We start from the raw sequence: 14,545 nt of genomic DNA, 5'->3' as shown, positions 1-14,545 counted from the left end.
CTCCCCTGCTTGTACTCTCTCTCAAATAAATAAATAAAAAAATTTTTAATAATTAATAAAGTGGGACTCTAGAATTAAAACCAGCTTCAAGTTTTTTAGTGGAAAATTAATTTTGATACAGCCTAGCATTTTTTTGGTGTGTGATAAAGAGACCCCCTTCAATAACTTAATAGTAGTAAATGTAACATATAAATATTTTAAGAAGTAGTGAAGAGTAAAAGAAGAATATAAAAATTATCCTAAACTCCTCACCATTAGGTAGCTACTGTTGATCTTTGTTGTATATTCTATGCATGTTACAGGGTGATAAGTAAAATATTTAGTAATTGGTAGGGCATAGGACACCAACCAAACAGTGGCCTTAATTAATAGATTGTCTGAATTAGTATGCTGGTTGAGTGTCAGCTCTATATAAGTAAATGTGTGTATAAATTGAATTGTATTTCAAAAGTATTGGTAAATATATTTGCTTTTTCTTTGTGAGCTTTTTCATGTTAATAGATATGCTTCATGATTTTTTAAAACCAATTTCTTATAGTTCTCAGTGTTTAAAATTTTTAGTTTGCTTCTACTGTTTTGCTTTTAGGAACAAGGATAAATATCTTTGTACTTAGGTCTGTGTGGACTTGTCTTTATTATTTCTTGGGATAAATTTCTTAATAAAGAATTGCATTAAATAGAATTCTTTTAAAAAAGAATTGAGTTAAAAGGTATGTACATTTTTCAGTTTATGGAGACATATTGCTGAATTGCCAACCAGAAAAGCTGGGTTGTGTCTTGCTGAGATTTCTTGCTCTAACACGATTCTAGATTCTTTGCCATTAGTAGTTTCTCTTATATTTTATAGGAAAATCACTAAATTGTTTGCCTAAACAAAATAGAAATTGGTATCTTAACCATTTTTGTTTTTGTTCTTGTTTTTTTCAAACTTCTGTGTCATCAGTCACTACTCAGAATAGAACATTGATTTTCTTTTTTTTTTTTTTTAAGCTTCTATTTATTTGAGAGAGAGAAAATGAGAGAGAGAGATCACGAGCAGAGGGTAGGGGAAGAGGGAGAAGGAGGCTCCCCGCTGAGCAGGGAGCCTGACTTGGGGGAGACTCAATCCCAGGACCCTGGGATCATGTCATGAGCTGAAGATGGACGCTTAGTTGACTGAACCATCCAGGTGGCCCAGTATCTACCATATCGAAAGGATTCCTTCATCATTGATTTATATAGCAAATAAAGGTCTAACTATACAATAGAAACATCGGGGCAGCTTTTATAAAATTAAAAATGACATGTTTTGTTTGAGTAGATCTGAATGAGTGAGGCCTGGTATTTATTTTTTATGAAGCTGCAGTTGTGGGTTGAGAACCATGAAGAAAGGTGCTGAAAAATATAGAGATGAGTGCTACTGTTTTATCTGGGACAAACAATTTTTTTAAAAGATTTTATTTATTCATTTGAGAGAGAGAACTAGACAATCGTGAGCCTGGTGGTAGGGATAGAAGAAGAGGGAGAGAGAATCTCAAGATGACTTTACTCTGAGTATGGAGCCCAGAGTGGGGCTCCATCCCACAATCCTGAGACCATGACCTGAGCTGAAACCAAGAGTTGGATGTTCAATTGATTAAGCTGCCTAGGCACCCTGGTAGAAACAATTTTAACTATTATTATAAAAATTACTGTTTGGAGCCTAATTAGTTGAATCTTATGTTTATATGACCAAGCAGATGTTTTAAGAATAGCTAAAAAAAAGTGAGAAACTTTTCTAATAATAGGTATATTCTATTAAATAATATTCTATCTAATAATAGATATAAAACTCTAGAAATAAACATTGATGCATAAATAGGAAAGTAGATCAGTGGAACACAATAAAGAATCTAGATACAGACTTTGGATTTAACATATGATACAAGTATGGTATTTCATATCAGAGAAAGGATGAATGGTGATGGAGATGATATTTTTCATTTGGGGAAAAACATTAGATTCTTACTTTAATTTAATTTTAATTCAAGATGAATTAAATATCTAAGTGTAGAAGATCCATTTTGCCAAAGGAAAACACAGGGTAGAGTGTAGAAGCTATAAAAAGACAAATTTGGGCAGCCCCAGTGGCTCAGTGGTTTAACGCCACCTTTAGCCCAGAGCGTGATCCTGGAGACCTGGGATTGAGTCCCACGTTGGGCTCCTTGCGTGGAGCCTGCTTCTCCGTTTGCCTGTGTCTCTGCCTCTCTCTCTCTCTGTGTCTCTTATGAATTATTTATTATTTATTTAAATAAAATCTTAAAAAAAAAAATGACAAATTTGACCACATTGAAAAAATTTTAATATATCTCGTGAGAGATGGTATAAAAAAGTTAAAGGACAGTTGGCAGACTGAGATAAAAATTAGCAACCTTTACAGCAAAGCATTAACATACTTGCAATTGTTTATTAATCAGAGAAATAGAAATTAAGTCCATGGGATAACATTTTTTGAATATTTATATTAGCAAGCATTAAAAATGACTGATAATATTCTGTCTTCTCATAGGTGTAGGGGAAATTTATACACTGTTATGTTGGTACAACATTTTATAGCTCAATTTGGCATTATCTAATAAAACTAAAGATGTATATAGTTCTTGACCTGGTATTTCCACTTTTCGTAATGTTTTCTGATAAATGTACACAAACGTGTGCAGTGATCTATGTACAGGGGTGTTTGCTATAATACTATAATTGGAAAAACAAACTGCGTGACGGTTTATTAATAAGAAAATAATTTTTGATAGAACGTCTCTGTGCAGTAATGTGCAAGTGTCCTGACATGGAAAGAATTTCATGATACGCTATTAGGTGAAAAAGACAAAGTATAATCTTAGTAGCAATGAGCATATCTAGCACTCAGGTCTGGGTTTCTAAATTCTATTCCTCAACAAAAGGAACTATAGCTACTTGGAGAACAGGACTGGGATAGACAGATTCAAGATAATTCTGAAACATTTTTTTTTTAAAAGTACATAAAACATTTTTTAAATATAAATTTAGTTTTTATTAGTGTTCAATTTGCCAACATATAGAATAACACCCAGTGTTCATCCCATCAAGTGCCCCCCTCAGTGCCTGTCACCCAGTCACCCCCATCCCCCATCTCTGAAACCTTTTGCATCAGAAATTAAGGAAGTGCTCAAAAAATACAGACTGTTAAAAGAACATAGAAGCATGCATGGAAGGGTCTCCCACTGGCCAAATTTGAGATCATTTAAGCACCAAATACATAACTAAAGGGAGTTATAGATTAAAATCCATTGAATAAAATAAGAATCCATGAGTTCCTACTTATAATAAATAAATAAGTTCATAAATGGGGATAAAAAGACAGTTCTTTCCAGCACTAGAATGTTGACTAATAACATAAAACAAATGTTGCAGAATTATTGTTTGCAATCCCCATATAAAGATGTAAGCAAAAATTATGAATAGATCAAATCAAATGAATAGATTAAATAAAAATTTAATGAAGGTCAAGGTATTTGTAAGTTTAAAAGTATCTTCTCACAAATTACTTATTACAAAAGGAAAAATGTTAATTGTATAGGGAAGAAACCACATGGCATTGTAAAATCCCTCCAAATATGATACTTTGGGGAATCTCTCACTTACATAAATTACACCCAAAATGTATACAATGTGTATGTTATTATGAAAAAGCGTCAGACAAATGCATTGGGAGCCACTCTATGAAATAACTAGCCTGCCTTCTTCAAAAGTGTCAGTGTCATGAGAGACAAAGCAAAAAGGGTGAGGAACTGTTGTAGATTAAAGGAGATTAAAAAAAGGTCAATTGAGTCATGATGTTGTATCAGGGAGAAAGACTACAGGACATCTTTGATTTATTGATTCAGTTGACAAATACAGAATATGAACTGAAAATTAGTTAATAGTGAAATTGGTCACTGTATGGTGGTTAAGAAATTATCCTCATTTGTAATATGCACTAAAGTATCTATTAAGGGTTAAATAGGCATGATAAATGCAACCTACTCTTAAATGATAGATGTGGAGAGAGGTAGAATATGATAAAGCAAATGTGGCATAGTATTTAAAAGTTTGATGAATCTGGATAAAGGATGTGTGGAGTTCTTGAGACTGTCCAGAAACTTTTCTACAAATTTGTAATCATTTTCAAAATAAAAAGAGCAGAGGAAAATATGTATAATATATCCGAACAGTGTACATACATATTATTACATAAAGAAAAAGATATGAAAGGATCAGACTTAACAGTGGAGAAATGGAGATAAGGTACACTGTGAAAGGGACTTTTACTTTTTACTAGTTTGGAGTTTTGATAAGTTTATATTTGTATATTTTATAAGAAATTAAAAGGAACTTGTCATATCCTCTTTGTTTCTGTAACTTGCCACTTTTCAGTTATGAAGATCATTTGTTGATTCATTTTTTGAGAGTATAATAAAATAATTTCTAGAAGTAGACCCTTCCAACTTCTAAAACACTATAAGGACAGATAGACTAATAAGTGAATACCTCTGAGATGATTAAGATTGGAGTATTTCTTTTTCATAAAATGGTATTACTGAAAGTTTTTTTGTGCCTGGCTTCTTTTTTTCAACATCCACATTCACTGGTGTGTAGTTTATTCATTCTGATTGATATATAGTATGCCAGTGTACAGATATACCAATACATTCACCAATGTTATTGATGATGGATATTTGTTATATCCAGCTCTTTGTTTATGGGAAATAGTACAACTATAAAGATTCTTGAGCATTCTTTTGGTGATTGTGTATATGAATTTCTGTTGGGTATATTCCCAGAAGTAGAAAAGCCAAATACTTTGAGGTTCCCATATTAAGAGTGAATCTAGAATGGGTATGTTCAGCTTTTGAGTAGGTACTACGAAAAGTCTTCTAAAGTAGTCTTATTTTATATTCCTGCTAATGGTGTATGAGACTGTGTCTTCACTAACACTTCTATTGACTGTTTCATTTTCCCAGTTCTGGTGGTTGTGTAGATGTTAACTTCATTTCTCTGGTGGCTAATGAAGCTGAGCAACTTTTTGTATGCTTATTGACCATCTGGATATGCTCTTTTGTGAAATGTCTGTGTCTTTTGCCCATTTTTTTCTTCATAGAAATTTAAAAATACATATTGGATATGAGCCCTTTTTTGAATAGTTGTATTATAAATTCTCATTGTGCTTTGTTACTTTCTTAAACCTGAGTATCTTTTGATGAAGAGAGTTTTAAAATTTTTTTTTAAGATTTTATTTATTTGAGAGAGAGCATAACCTGGGGAGAGAGGCAGAGGAAGAAGCAGATTCCTGCTGAGCAGGGAGCCGGATGCAGGGCTTGATCCCAGGACCCCAAGATCATGACCTGAGTGGAAGGCAGATGCTTAACTGAGCTACCCAGACACCCAAGAGTTTTTAATTTTAATGTAGACCTATTTGTCATTTGTTCTCCTTTATAGTTAGTGATTGTGTATGTAATTGTGTTTAAACCTTTGTCAGTGAAGTTTTATTTCATTTTTATGTTTATTTTTTCTGGACTCAATATTAGATGGTGTTACTTGATTCTTTAAAACAATAAAGATAAAAAAAAAATAACTGCGTCTTTCTCCCTTCTCATTTTCCCTCCTACCAGGGTGGGTACTAAGGATGTTGCTGGCATCTGTTTACCAGCAAATGTGAAATTTCAGAGTCCAGCTTGTTCTTCTGTAGATACTGAAGAGACAGTTGAACCATATACAACTGAAAAGATGAGTCGAGTTCCTGGGGGATATTTGGCTTTGACAGAGTGCTTTGAAATTATGACAGTGGATTTCAACAATCTTCAGGTAAAAAAGAAAAAAAAAAATTCAATTACAATTTTTGAGCATTAAATTTCAAGCATTGTTTAAAGTAATACATAGTCTTATCTTATGGATTTGCATAGGACAGTACTCACTATATGTAAGGAAAATGATTAAATAGTAACCAGATGGTAAAAAAAAAAAAAAATAGTAACCAGTATTTTCTTAAATTATATACTTACTTTAAATACATAAGAAAAAAAAAAACCCTCAGTTTTGTTGGGAATGTATAATGTGCCAGGTACTCTCACATGTATTCTTAGATTGCTTTTACAACAGTGTTGCAATTATAATTATCTTTGTGCTATATAGATGAGGGAACTGTTGCTTTAATTTTTCCCAAATTATGCAGACATGAATGCGAGAGTTATAACCTAGAGCTTTCTGACTTTCTCAATGTCATGCTGCCATTTCAAGTTAACAGTATTCTTTGAAATGAACAGTAATCCAGATCTCTAGATTGTATCTGTATTAGAGTCTGCCCAGAAATGAGAGACTCCCAGGACATGGGACTTTCATATTAAATTAGGACAGTCTTGAACAAACCAGGACAAGTTGATGACCCTATGTATCTAACTGTATGTGTATTGGTGGGTGGTGGGGGAATGTACTGCACAAAGAAAGTGCCCAAGGAAATTGAGAAAGGTTATATAGAGTCCTGCTCTGAAGATCTTTAAGGTTAGATGAGATGTGCCTGCGGACAGAAGACTTTGTGAGAGTCATTTTAGCCTAAGTTCTTTATAGTGTAATAAATTTAATTTAATCCCCTATTAATTGTTACTAGGATTTTTTTGAGGTGGTTTAGAACTACATTTGACATTACTTGCCAGGGCTGAGTTTCAAGAACATTCATTTCTGATATTACAGTGCCATAGGAACAACACAGTTATAGTTGCTAAAAACCCCAAAGCTGTCCTTTTCTTATTTTGAGCTTTTCTTATGTAAATTTATCTTTGCCACAGTTAAAAATAAAACCCACCATCATAAGGCTTTAATTTGGAAGTAGTATCTGCTTGCTTAACACTTTCAAGTAATAATGGAAAAGAAAAATTATATTCCTTTATTTATTTATTTATTTATTTATTTATTTATTTATTTATTATTTTTTAAAGATTCTACTTATTTATTCATGAGAGAGACAGGGCGGGGGGGGGGGGCACAGGCAGAGGGAGAAGCAGGCTTCATGCAGGGAGCCCAAAGTGGGACTCCATCCTGGGTTTCCAGGATCACGGCCGAAGGCAGCACTAAACCGCTGAGCCACCCGGGCTGCCCTATATCTTCCTTTTTAAAACCTAGGTCCTACTTTCCCCAGATCATCAGTTTGAAGTATATCTTTTCAGACTTGCTTTTCTGTTCTGTACACACACACACACACTTTTTAAAAAATAAAATCCCTATTTGTTAGCCACTCGCAGCCTTCATCCAACAATATTATCATGGACTTCTTTCTACATCACTATTATGTATCTGTCTCGTTGTTGTTTTTTTTTTTAATGTTTTCAATAGTTTTATGTGTTTTTGTTTGTTTTTATGTTGTTTTTTTTTTAAATTTTTATTTATTTATGATAGTCACAGAGAGAGAGAGAGAGAGAGAGAGGCAGAGACATAGGCCGAGGGAGAAGCAGGCTCCATGCACCGGGAGCCTGATGTGGGATTCGATCCCGGGTCTCCAGGATCGCGCCCTGGGCCAAAGGCAGGCGCCAAACCGCTGCGCCACCCAGGGATTCACTAAGATAAATGGAAGCTTCTCATCCAGTATGCCTTAAATGGCTATAGGTGTGTCAAGTTACTGATTTTCCCAAGATGCTGGGCAGATCTGAGAACTTACAGAAATGGAAAAAATGGAAAGTGATGTGATATTAGGGCGTGTATATATTAAATACATAATATGCTTTCTTTTACATTTTGTCAGGAATTAAAAAGTCTTGCAAAGAAAAAACCCGATAAAATTGGTATTCCTGTTGTTAAAGAAGGCATACTAGATGCTGTTGTGGTTTGGTTTGTACTCCAGCTTGATGATGAACACAGTTTATCCACAAGTCCTAGTGAGGAAACATGCTGGGAACAGGCCATCTACCCGGTACATGACCTTGCAGGTATATCTTGTCTAATTTTTGTTATTTGTTTTTTTATTCTTGTTGCTTTAGTTCTTTAAACATTTGAATTAGTGTAAAAAATTTACTTTGAATATGAAGTTTCTAGTCAAGGAAAATTGGTTAAATTTTTCAGAACTTTGTTGTTTAAAAAGTCGTTTTAAGGGGCGCCTGGATGGCTCAGTGGTTGAGCGTCTGCCTTTGGCTCAGGTCGTGATCCCAGGGTCCTAGGATCAAGTCCCACATGGGGCTCCCTGTAAAGACCTTGCTTATCCCTCTGCCTGTGTCTCTGCCTCTCTCTCTCTCTGTCTCTCATGAGTAAATAAATAAAATCTTTAGAAAAAAAAAGTAGTCTTAAATAATTAATATATGTAGTTAAGAAAGTAAAACATAATTGCTACATCCACTCAAAAATACCTATCATTGGGGTGCCTGGGTGGCTCAGTTGGTTGAGTGTCCTATTCTTAATTTCTGCTTGGGTCATGGTCTTGAGGTCATGAGATTGAGCCCTGAGTTGGGCTCTGTATTCATTGAGGAGTCTGCTTGGGATTCTCTCCTCTTCCCCTGTTTGTGCTTGCTTGCTCTCTTTCTTTCTTTAAAATAAATACGTTTGAAAAATATAATTTTTTCAGCTCTGATTAATTATCAGTAATAAGAGACATGCTAGTCCATTTTTTTTTTTATAGAACATAGTGGAAAAGCACTAGTACAAGAGTTCTTACTTCTTACAGAGTCTGATGGTATCTGTGGAGCCCTAGGTCATAGAAATGCACACACACATATAAAACAAAAGTTTGCAGTTTTAGAGGGCTTATAAATTCATGGACTTCCCTAGGTAAGTTCTATATTAAAGATTTTTTTTTATATAGAATTTTTTTTTTACCAGCAATTTGATGGGTTTCAGTGTAGTTCACATAAGTTGTATTACACAGAAAAATTCTACCTTTTTAAACAGGGACTTAAGTTTTCTATCTCTGTGTAGTTTCCTAGACAAGGATCTAATTTGGCAAGGTCATTAAGTCATGGTATGAGTGTAGTGTTGTGGCTAGTGTGATGTTTTTAGAGTCAGTCAGGTAGATTTGGGTTCAGGTCTTGGCACTGCTACTTACTGACTCCCTGGCTGGTCTTGCTGTCTCAGAGCTTTTATTATGTGATGTACAAAAATGGGATGATGCTGCCTACCTTGCAGGATTGTAGGGATTTTAAGAGATAATGGATGTAAAATGCCTATCCTAGCAACTTGCACTCAGTAAGTGGCATTTTTAATTCAGTTTATTTATTTTATTTTTAATATTTTAATTACAGTATAGGTAACATAGTGTTTCAGATAATTCTTGTAGTAATTCTCTATATTACTCAATGCTCCTCATAAATATACTTTTAATCCCCTTCTCCTGTTTTACCCATCTGTCTACTCCCTTCCCCTCTAGTAACCACCAGTTGTCTGTAGTTAAGTCTCTTTTCATTTTGTTTGTAAATTCCAAATATGAATGAAATCATATGCTATTTGTCAGTCTCTGACTTATTTCACTTAGCATTGTACTCTCTCTAGATCCATCCATACTGTTGTACTTGCCAAGATTTCATTCTTTTTTATGATTAAGTAGTATTTTATTGTTGTATCTATATGCTGCATCTTTAAAAAGACTTTTTAAAAGATTTTATATATTTATTTGAGAGAGCATGAACACAAGCAGAGGAAGGGGCAGAGAGAGGGAGAGGGAGAAGCAGGCTTCCCACTGAGCCAGGAGCCTGACATGAGGCTTCATCCCAGGACCCTGGGATCATGACCTGAGCCAAAGGCAGATACTTAACTGCCTGAACCACCCAGGCGTCCCTTTAATTTTTTTTATTTAAGTTCTAGTTAGTTAACATATAGTATAATATTAGTTTCAGGTGTACAGTATAGTGATTCAGCACTTCTGTACATCACCTGTTGTTTATCACAAGTGTACTCTTCAATCCCCATCACCTGTTTAACTCATCCCTCCCTTCTGTACTACATCTTTATTCATTCATCTATCAATGGACATTTGGGCTGCTTCTTTACCTTGCCTATTGTAAATAATGACGCTATAAGCATAGGGGTACATGTATTCTTTTGAATTCGTGTTTTCATATTCTTTGGGTAAATACCCAATCGTGGAATTACTGGATCATGTGGTAGTTCTATTTTTAATTTATTGAAGATCTCCATACTATTTTCCACAGTATTACTACCAATAGTGCACAGGGGTTCGTTTTTTTCCACATTGTAGCCAACACTTGTTGTTTCTTGTGTTTTTGATTTTAGCCATTTTGACAGATGTGTGATTATATCTCACTGTGGTTTGATTTGCTTTTCCCTGATGATTAGTGATGTTGAATATCTTTTCATGTGTTATTTTGTTTATTCTAACTTTCTTATAGTTAGATGGGTTTTTTTTTAATCCTTCTTAGAGAAAGGACATTTTAAATATGTAAACACAAGAATAACCTGTTTTTTTTTAACTGCTTCTAAAGCTAATAAGGAATTGTAATTATACATTACATTTTAAAGTTTTTTGGAGTTTGAAAGCTCATGGATAAGAGCATGATATAATCTTTATTGTAGGTCTTAATCTTTCCTTACATTGTCAAATTCCTAAACATGCAAGAGTGTCTAAATACTTACAGTTAGAAATATTACTGGTAAAATTCTATTGAATGCTGCCTTATTCTTTTGGAAATTTCTCTTAGAGAAAAAAAAAATGTCCCTTTAAGTTAAGGTGAACTTTGGTATTGATTCCTAACTTTCATTTATCTTTGTTATTGTTGGCTTCATTACTGAAGAAGATTGAAATTCCCCTGTAGCCCTTCCCTCACTCCCTAAGTGAGGTTGATACCTAGTGAGTACACTAGAAGCACTATAATATGAACAGTTGGGGTCCAGTAATGGAGCTCTTCAGTCACTCTATTATGCCATGAGTTAATTGAATCTTTCCCAGTTTTTTATGGAAATGAATAAATTAATTTACTTAATTCAATTAATAGGTGTAATCTTTACTGTAATGATTTCAAAATGGTCAAGGTGTTTGTATGATCCTCAGACACATTCACCAATTACAATGTTTTTCTTTCTTACTGTTTTATGGAGACTACTGGATAAAACCTGGGGACCATGTGATGATGGAAGTGTCTTGTCAAGATTGTTACTTAAGAATCCAAAATATCAGTGTTTTTGGTTCAGAGTGTGAAGTTGATGCTGGAAAAAATTTTACCAAGGATAAAGACTTGCTCTCTTTAGGAAGTGAGGCTGAACTCTGTAGTGCCCTGGCTAACCTTCAGACCAGTAAACCAGATGCTGTGGAGCAGACATGTATATTGGAATCCACAGAAATTGCTTTGCTTAATAACAACCTCTATCATGAAGGCTTTAAAATGGCAATGAGAAAAGTGTTGTCTTCATTGGCACCAGAGAAACTGTGTCAGGCCATGGATACTCACTGTCAGAATAATGAGATGAGCTGTGGAAGTAGAGAGAATGTTTCTGAAGAGAGCATCCCTGAACCTTTCTATGTGTTAGATGTGTCTGAAGGCTTCTCTATTCTGCCCATAATTGCTGGCACACTTGGGCAGGTTAAACCTTATAGTTCTGTGGAGAAAGACCAGCATCGTATCACTCTGGACCTCATATCTGAAGCCAATCACTTTCCTAAAGAAACACTTGAATTTTGGTTGAGACATGTGGAAGATGAATCTGCTGTGTTGCAAAGGCCAAAATCAGACAAGTTGTGGAGTATAATTATATTGGATGTCATTGAGCCATCTGGACTCATTCAGCAGGAAATAATGGAAAAAGCAGCAATATCCAGGTAAAATGCAAAATACAACTCTTGATTTTTAAGCTTAAATTAATGTAAACTCTTAATTCTTTAATGATAAAACTGTATAAATGAATCATGATCATGTATGTTCCTTAAACATTGCTTTTCAGGACATGTGACTTTATCTCTTTCTCTTGGTGTGCATGTCATTACTCATTTTTTTTCATCTAAAAGAACCCCTGCTCTGTAAGGTGTGAAGAAGAAAGCTTGCTTTGGAATTGGACTGCCTATATATAATAGAGAGACTTAAGTAGAGGTCTGTAAGAACAGATAAGATATTCAGGGTAAATAAGGAAAAAATCAAATCTCATTTTTATGATATAAGAAATATCTTTAAGAAACATATAGTACATATTTGATGGTATATTGAGAGAGCAGAGTACTTCTTATAAACAAGTCCCAGTCCTTTAGGTCTTAAAATCTTTATTTTATAACATAGTTCTCTCCCTGAGGTATTTTCTCCTCAGTGTTAGTTGCTGGAGGCAGACTTGACCCTAGTATTTAATATTGAAAGTAAGTTTGATTAAGCTTCAAAGTCCTTGAGTTGTGCTGCTTAGATCTGAAAAGATGGCAGTGTTTAACATTTGGGGACCTATATTTGGGTAAAGTGAATGTTACAGATTTTGAATATTGTGGTATACAAACAGGTTGTTTTGTAGCATAGGAACAGTGGTGGGAATGCAGACCAGATTGCAACAGCAAAGGCACTTTATCTATTGAAGGAAAAAAGTTTTACAAAACCAGGAAAAGTGTTGGATTATATGGTTGATGACATTTTAGTTTCTTTCTTTCTTTCTTTTTCTTCCTTTCCTTTCCTTTCCTTTCCTTTCCTTTCCTTTCCTTTCCTTTCCTTTCCTTTCCTTTCCTTTCCTTCCCTTCTTTATAATCAACTTTATTTTTTTAAAGATTTTATTTATTCATGAGAGACCCACACACAGAGAGAGGTAGAGACACAGGCAGAGGGAGAAGCAGGCTCCATGCAGGGAGCCCGATGTGGGACTTGATCCCAGGACTCCAGGATCATGCCTTGGGCCAAAGACAGGTGCTCAACCACTGAGCCACCCAGGCGTCCCATGAGCCACCCAGGCATCCTCATTTTAGGTTTTATATACATTTTCCTTTGTTAACTGAACTCTTCTTAAGGGGTAACAAATAGAAATCACCACTAGTTTTTTTTTTTCTTTTAAACAATCTTTACATATCATAAATTATGGAGACACAGAGATGTGACGTAAGTAGAAACATACATACACATAAAATTTTAAGCAGATGTACTTGATAGAGTGTAGAAGTGGAGTGTAAATGGTTCAGAGCTAGTCTTAGATTTGTCAGTGAATTCCTGAGGTAGTGAAATTTTCTGTAAGTCACATAATATCTGTCATCCTCCGTTTTCCTTATCGGTGAATGAGGGATACTGCATTAAATGCCTTTGAAGGCATTTCAGCTCTATGAATTTTAACACAAATGAAGTTTGACTTACTTGGTAGAATCACTTTGGAAAGACACTTTTACCTATTGATTTGTTTTAGTTTTAGTTTTAATGATTTTTTCATTTTTTTTTTATTTTTTTTTTATTTTTTTTATTTTTATTTATTTATTTTTTTATTGTGGTAAAATGCACATTACAAAATTTACCATCTTTAACCATCTTTAAATGTACAGTTTGGTGGTATTAAATATTTCATGATGTTACACAACCAACACCTTCAACTATCCCTATAATTCTTTTTATCTTGTAAAACCGAAACCTTATACCCATTAAACAATAAGTCCCCACTCCATCCTGTCCCTAGCTGCTAACAACCACTGTTCTGGTCTCTGCTTATATGAATTTGACTACTCTAAGTATCTCATATGACCAGAATCATACAATATTTGTTATATGTTACTGTCTCTATTTTGCTTGGCATAATGTTCTCTAGGTTCCTCCATATTTTGGCATATTTCAGAATTTCTCTTCTTTTTAAGGTTGAATAATATTCCATTGTATGTATATTACATATCTTATTATTCATTTCTTGATGGATACTTGGGTTCTTTCCACCTTTTAGCTATTGTGAATACTACTAATAATGAACATGGGAATGCAAATATCTCTTTCAGACCCTGCTTGCAGTTCTTTTAAGTATATGCCCAGAAGTAGAATTGCTAGATCATATGGCAATTTAGTTTTAATTTTTTGAGAAACCACCATCCTGTTTTCCACAGTTGCTGTACCATTTTATATTCCCATTAGCAGTACACAAGAATCCTAGGGTCTCTAAATCCTCACCAACACTTGTTATTTTCTGGTTTTTGTGTTTTTGTTTAGGATTTATTTATTTTTTTTAGAGAGAGAGCACGATGGGGAGAGGAAGAGGCAGAGGGAGAAGGAGAGAAATAGATTCCATCCTGAGTGTGGAGCCTGATGCTGTGAACCTGAGATCTTGACCTGAATCAAAAATCAAGAGTGGGCTCCTTAACTGCCTTAGCCACTTGGGCGCCCCTGGGATGGTTTTTCTGTGTTTTTTTTTGGTAATAGCTATCCTACTTGGTGTGAGATCGTATCTCAAGGTTTTGATTTGCATTTCCCTATTAATTAGTGTTGTTGAGCTTTTTAAAATAAGTGCCTGCTGGCCATTTGTATATCCTCTTTGGAAAAATGTCTTTTCAAGTTCTTTGCCAATTTTTGAGTTAGATTGTTTTTTTAAATGAGTTTTAGGAATTCTCTATGTATCTGGATATTAATTCTTTATTAGATAATTGATAAATATA

The 14,545-nt window shown here is 34.4% G+C and overlaps 1 protein-coding gene across 3 annotated transcripts in view; it reads left to right on the top strand.

Annotated features, from left to right (window-relative positions):
- PRMT9 (protein arginine methyltransferase 9) overlaps positions 1-14,545 on the top strand; it is a 41,154-nt gene that overhangs the window by 12,533 nt on the left and 14,076 nt on the right. For all 3 annotated transcript variants that reach the window (XM_025438797.3, XM_025438799.3, XM_049094171.1), the window contains 3 exons: positions 5,646-5,838; positions 7,766-7,949; positions 11,062-11,779. In XM_025438797.3, the coding sequence (XP_025294582.1) occupies positions 5,646-5,838; positions 7,766-7,949; positions 11,062-11,779 (1,095 nt within the window). The remainder of the gene's footprint in view (positions 1-5,645; positions 5,839-7,765; positions 7,950-11,061; positions 11,780-14,545) is intronic.

Source organism: Canis lupus, chromosome 15, assembly GCF_003254725.2.
Source record: "Canis lupus dingo isolate Sandy chromosome 15, ASM325472v2, whole genome shotgun sequence".
NCBI classification, from domain to species: Eukaryota; Metazoa; Chordata; class Mammalia; order Carnivora; family Canidae; genus Canis; species Canis lupus.
This window is presented reverse-complemented; position numbering and strand designations above follow the sequence as displayed.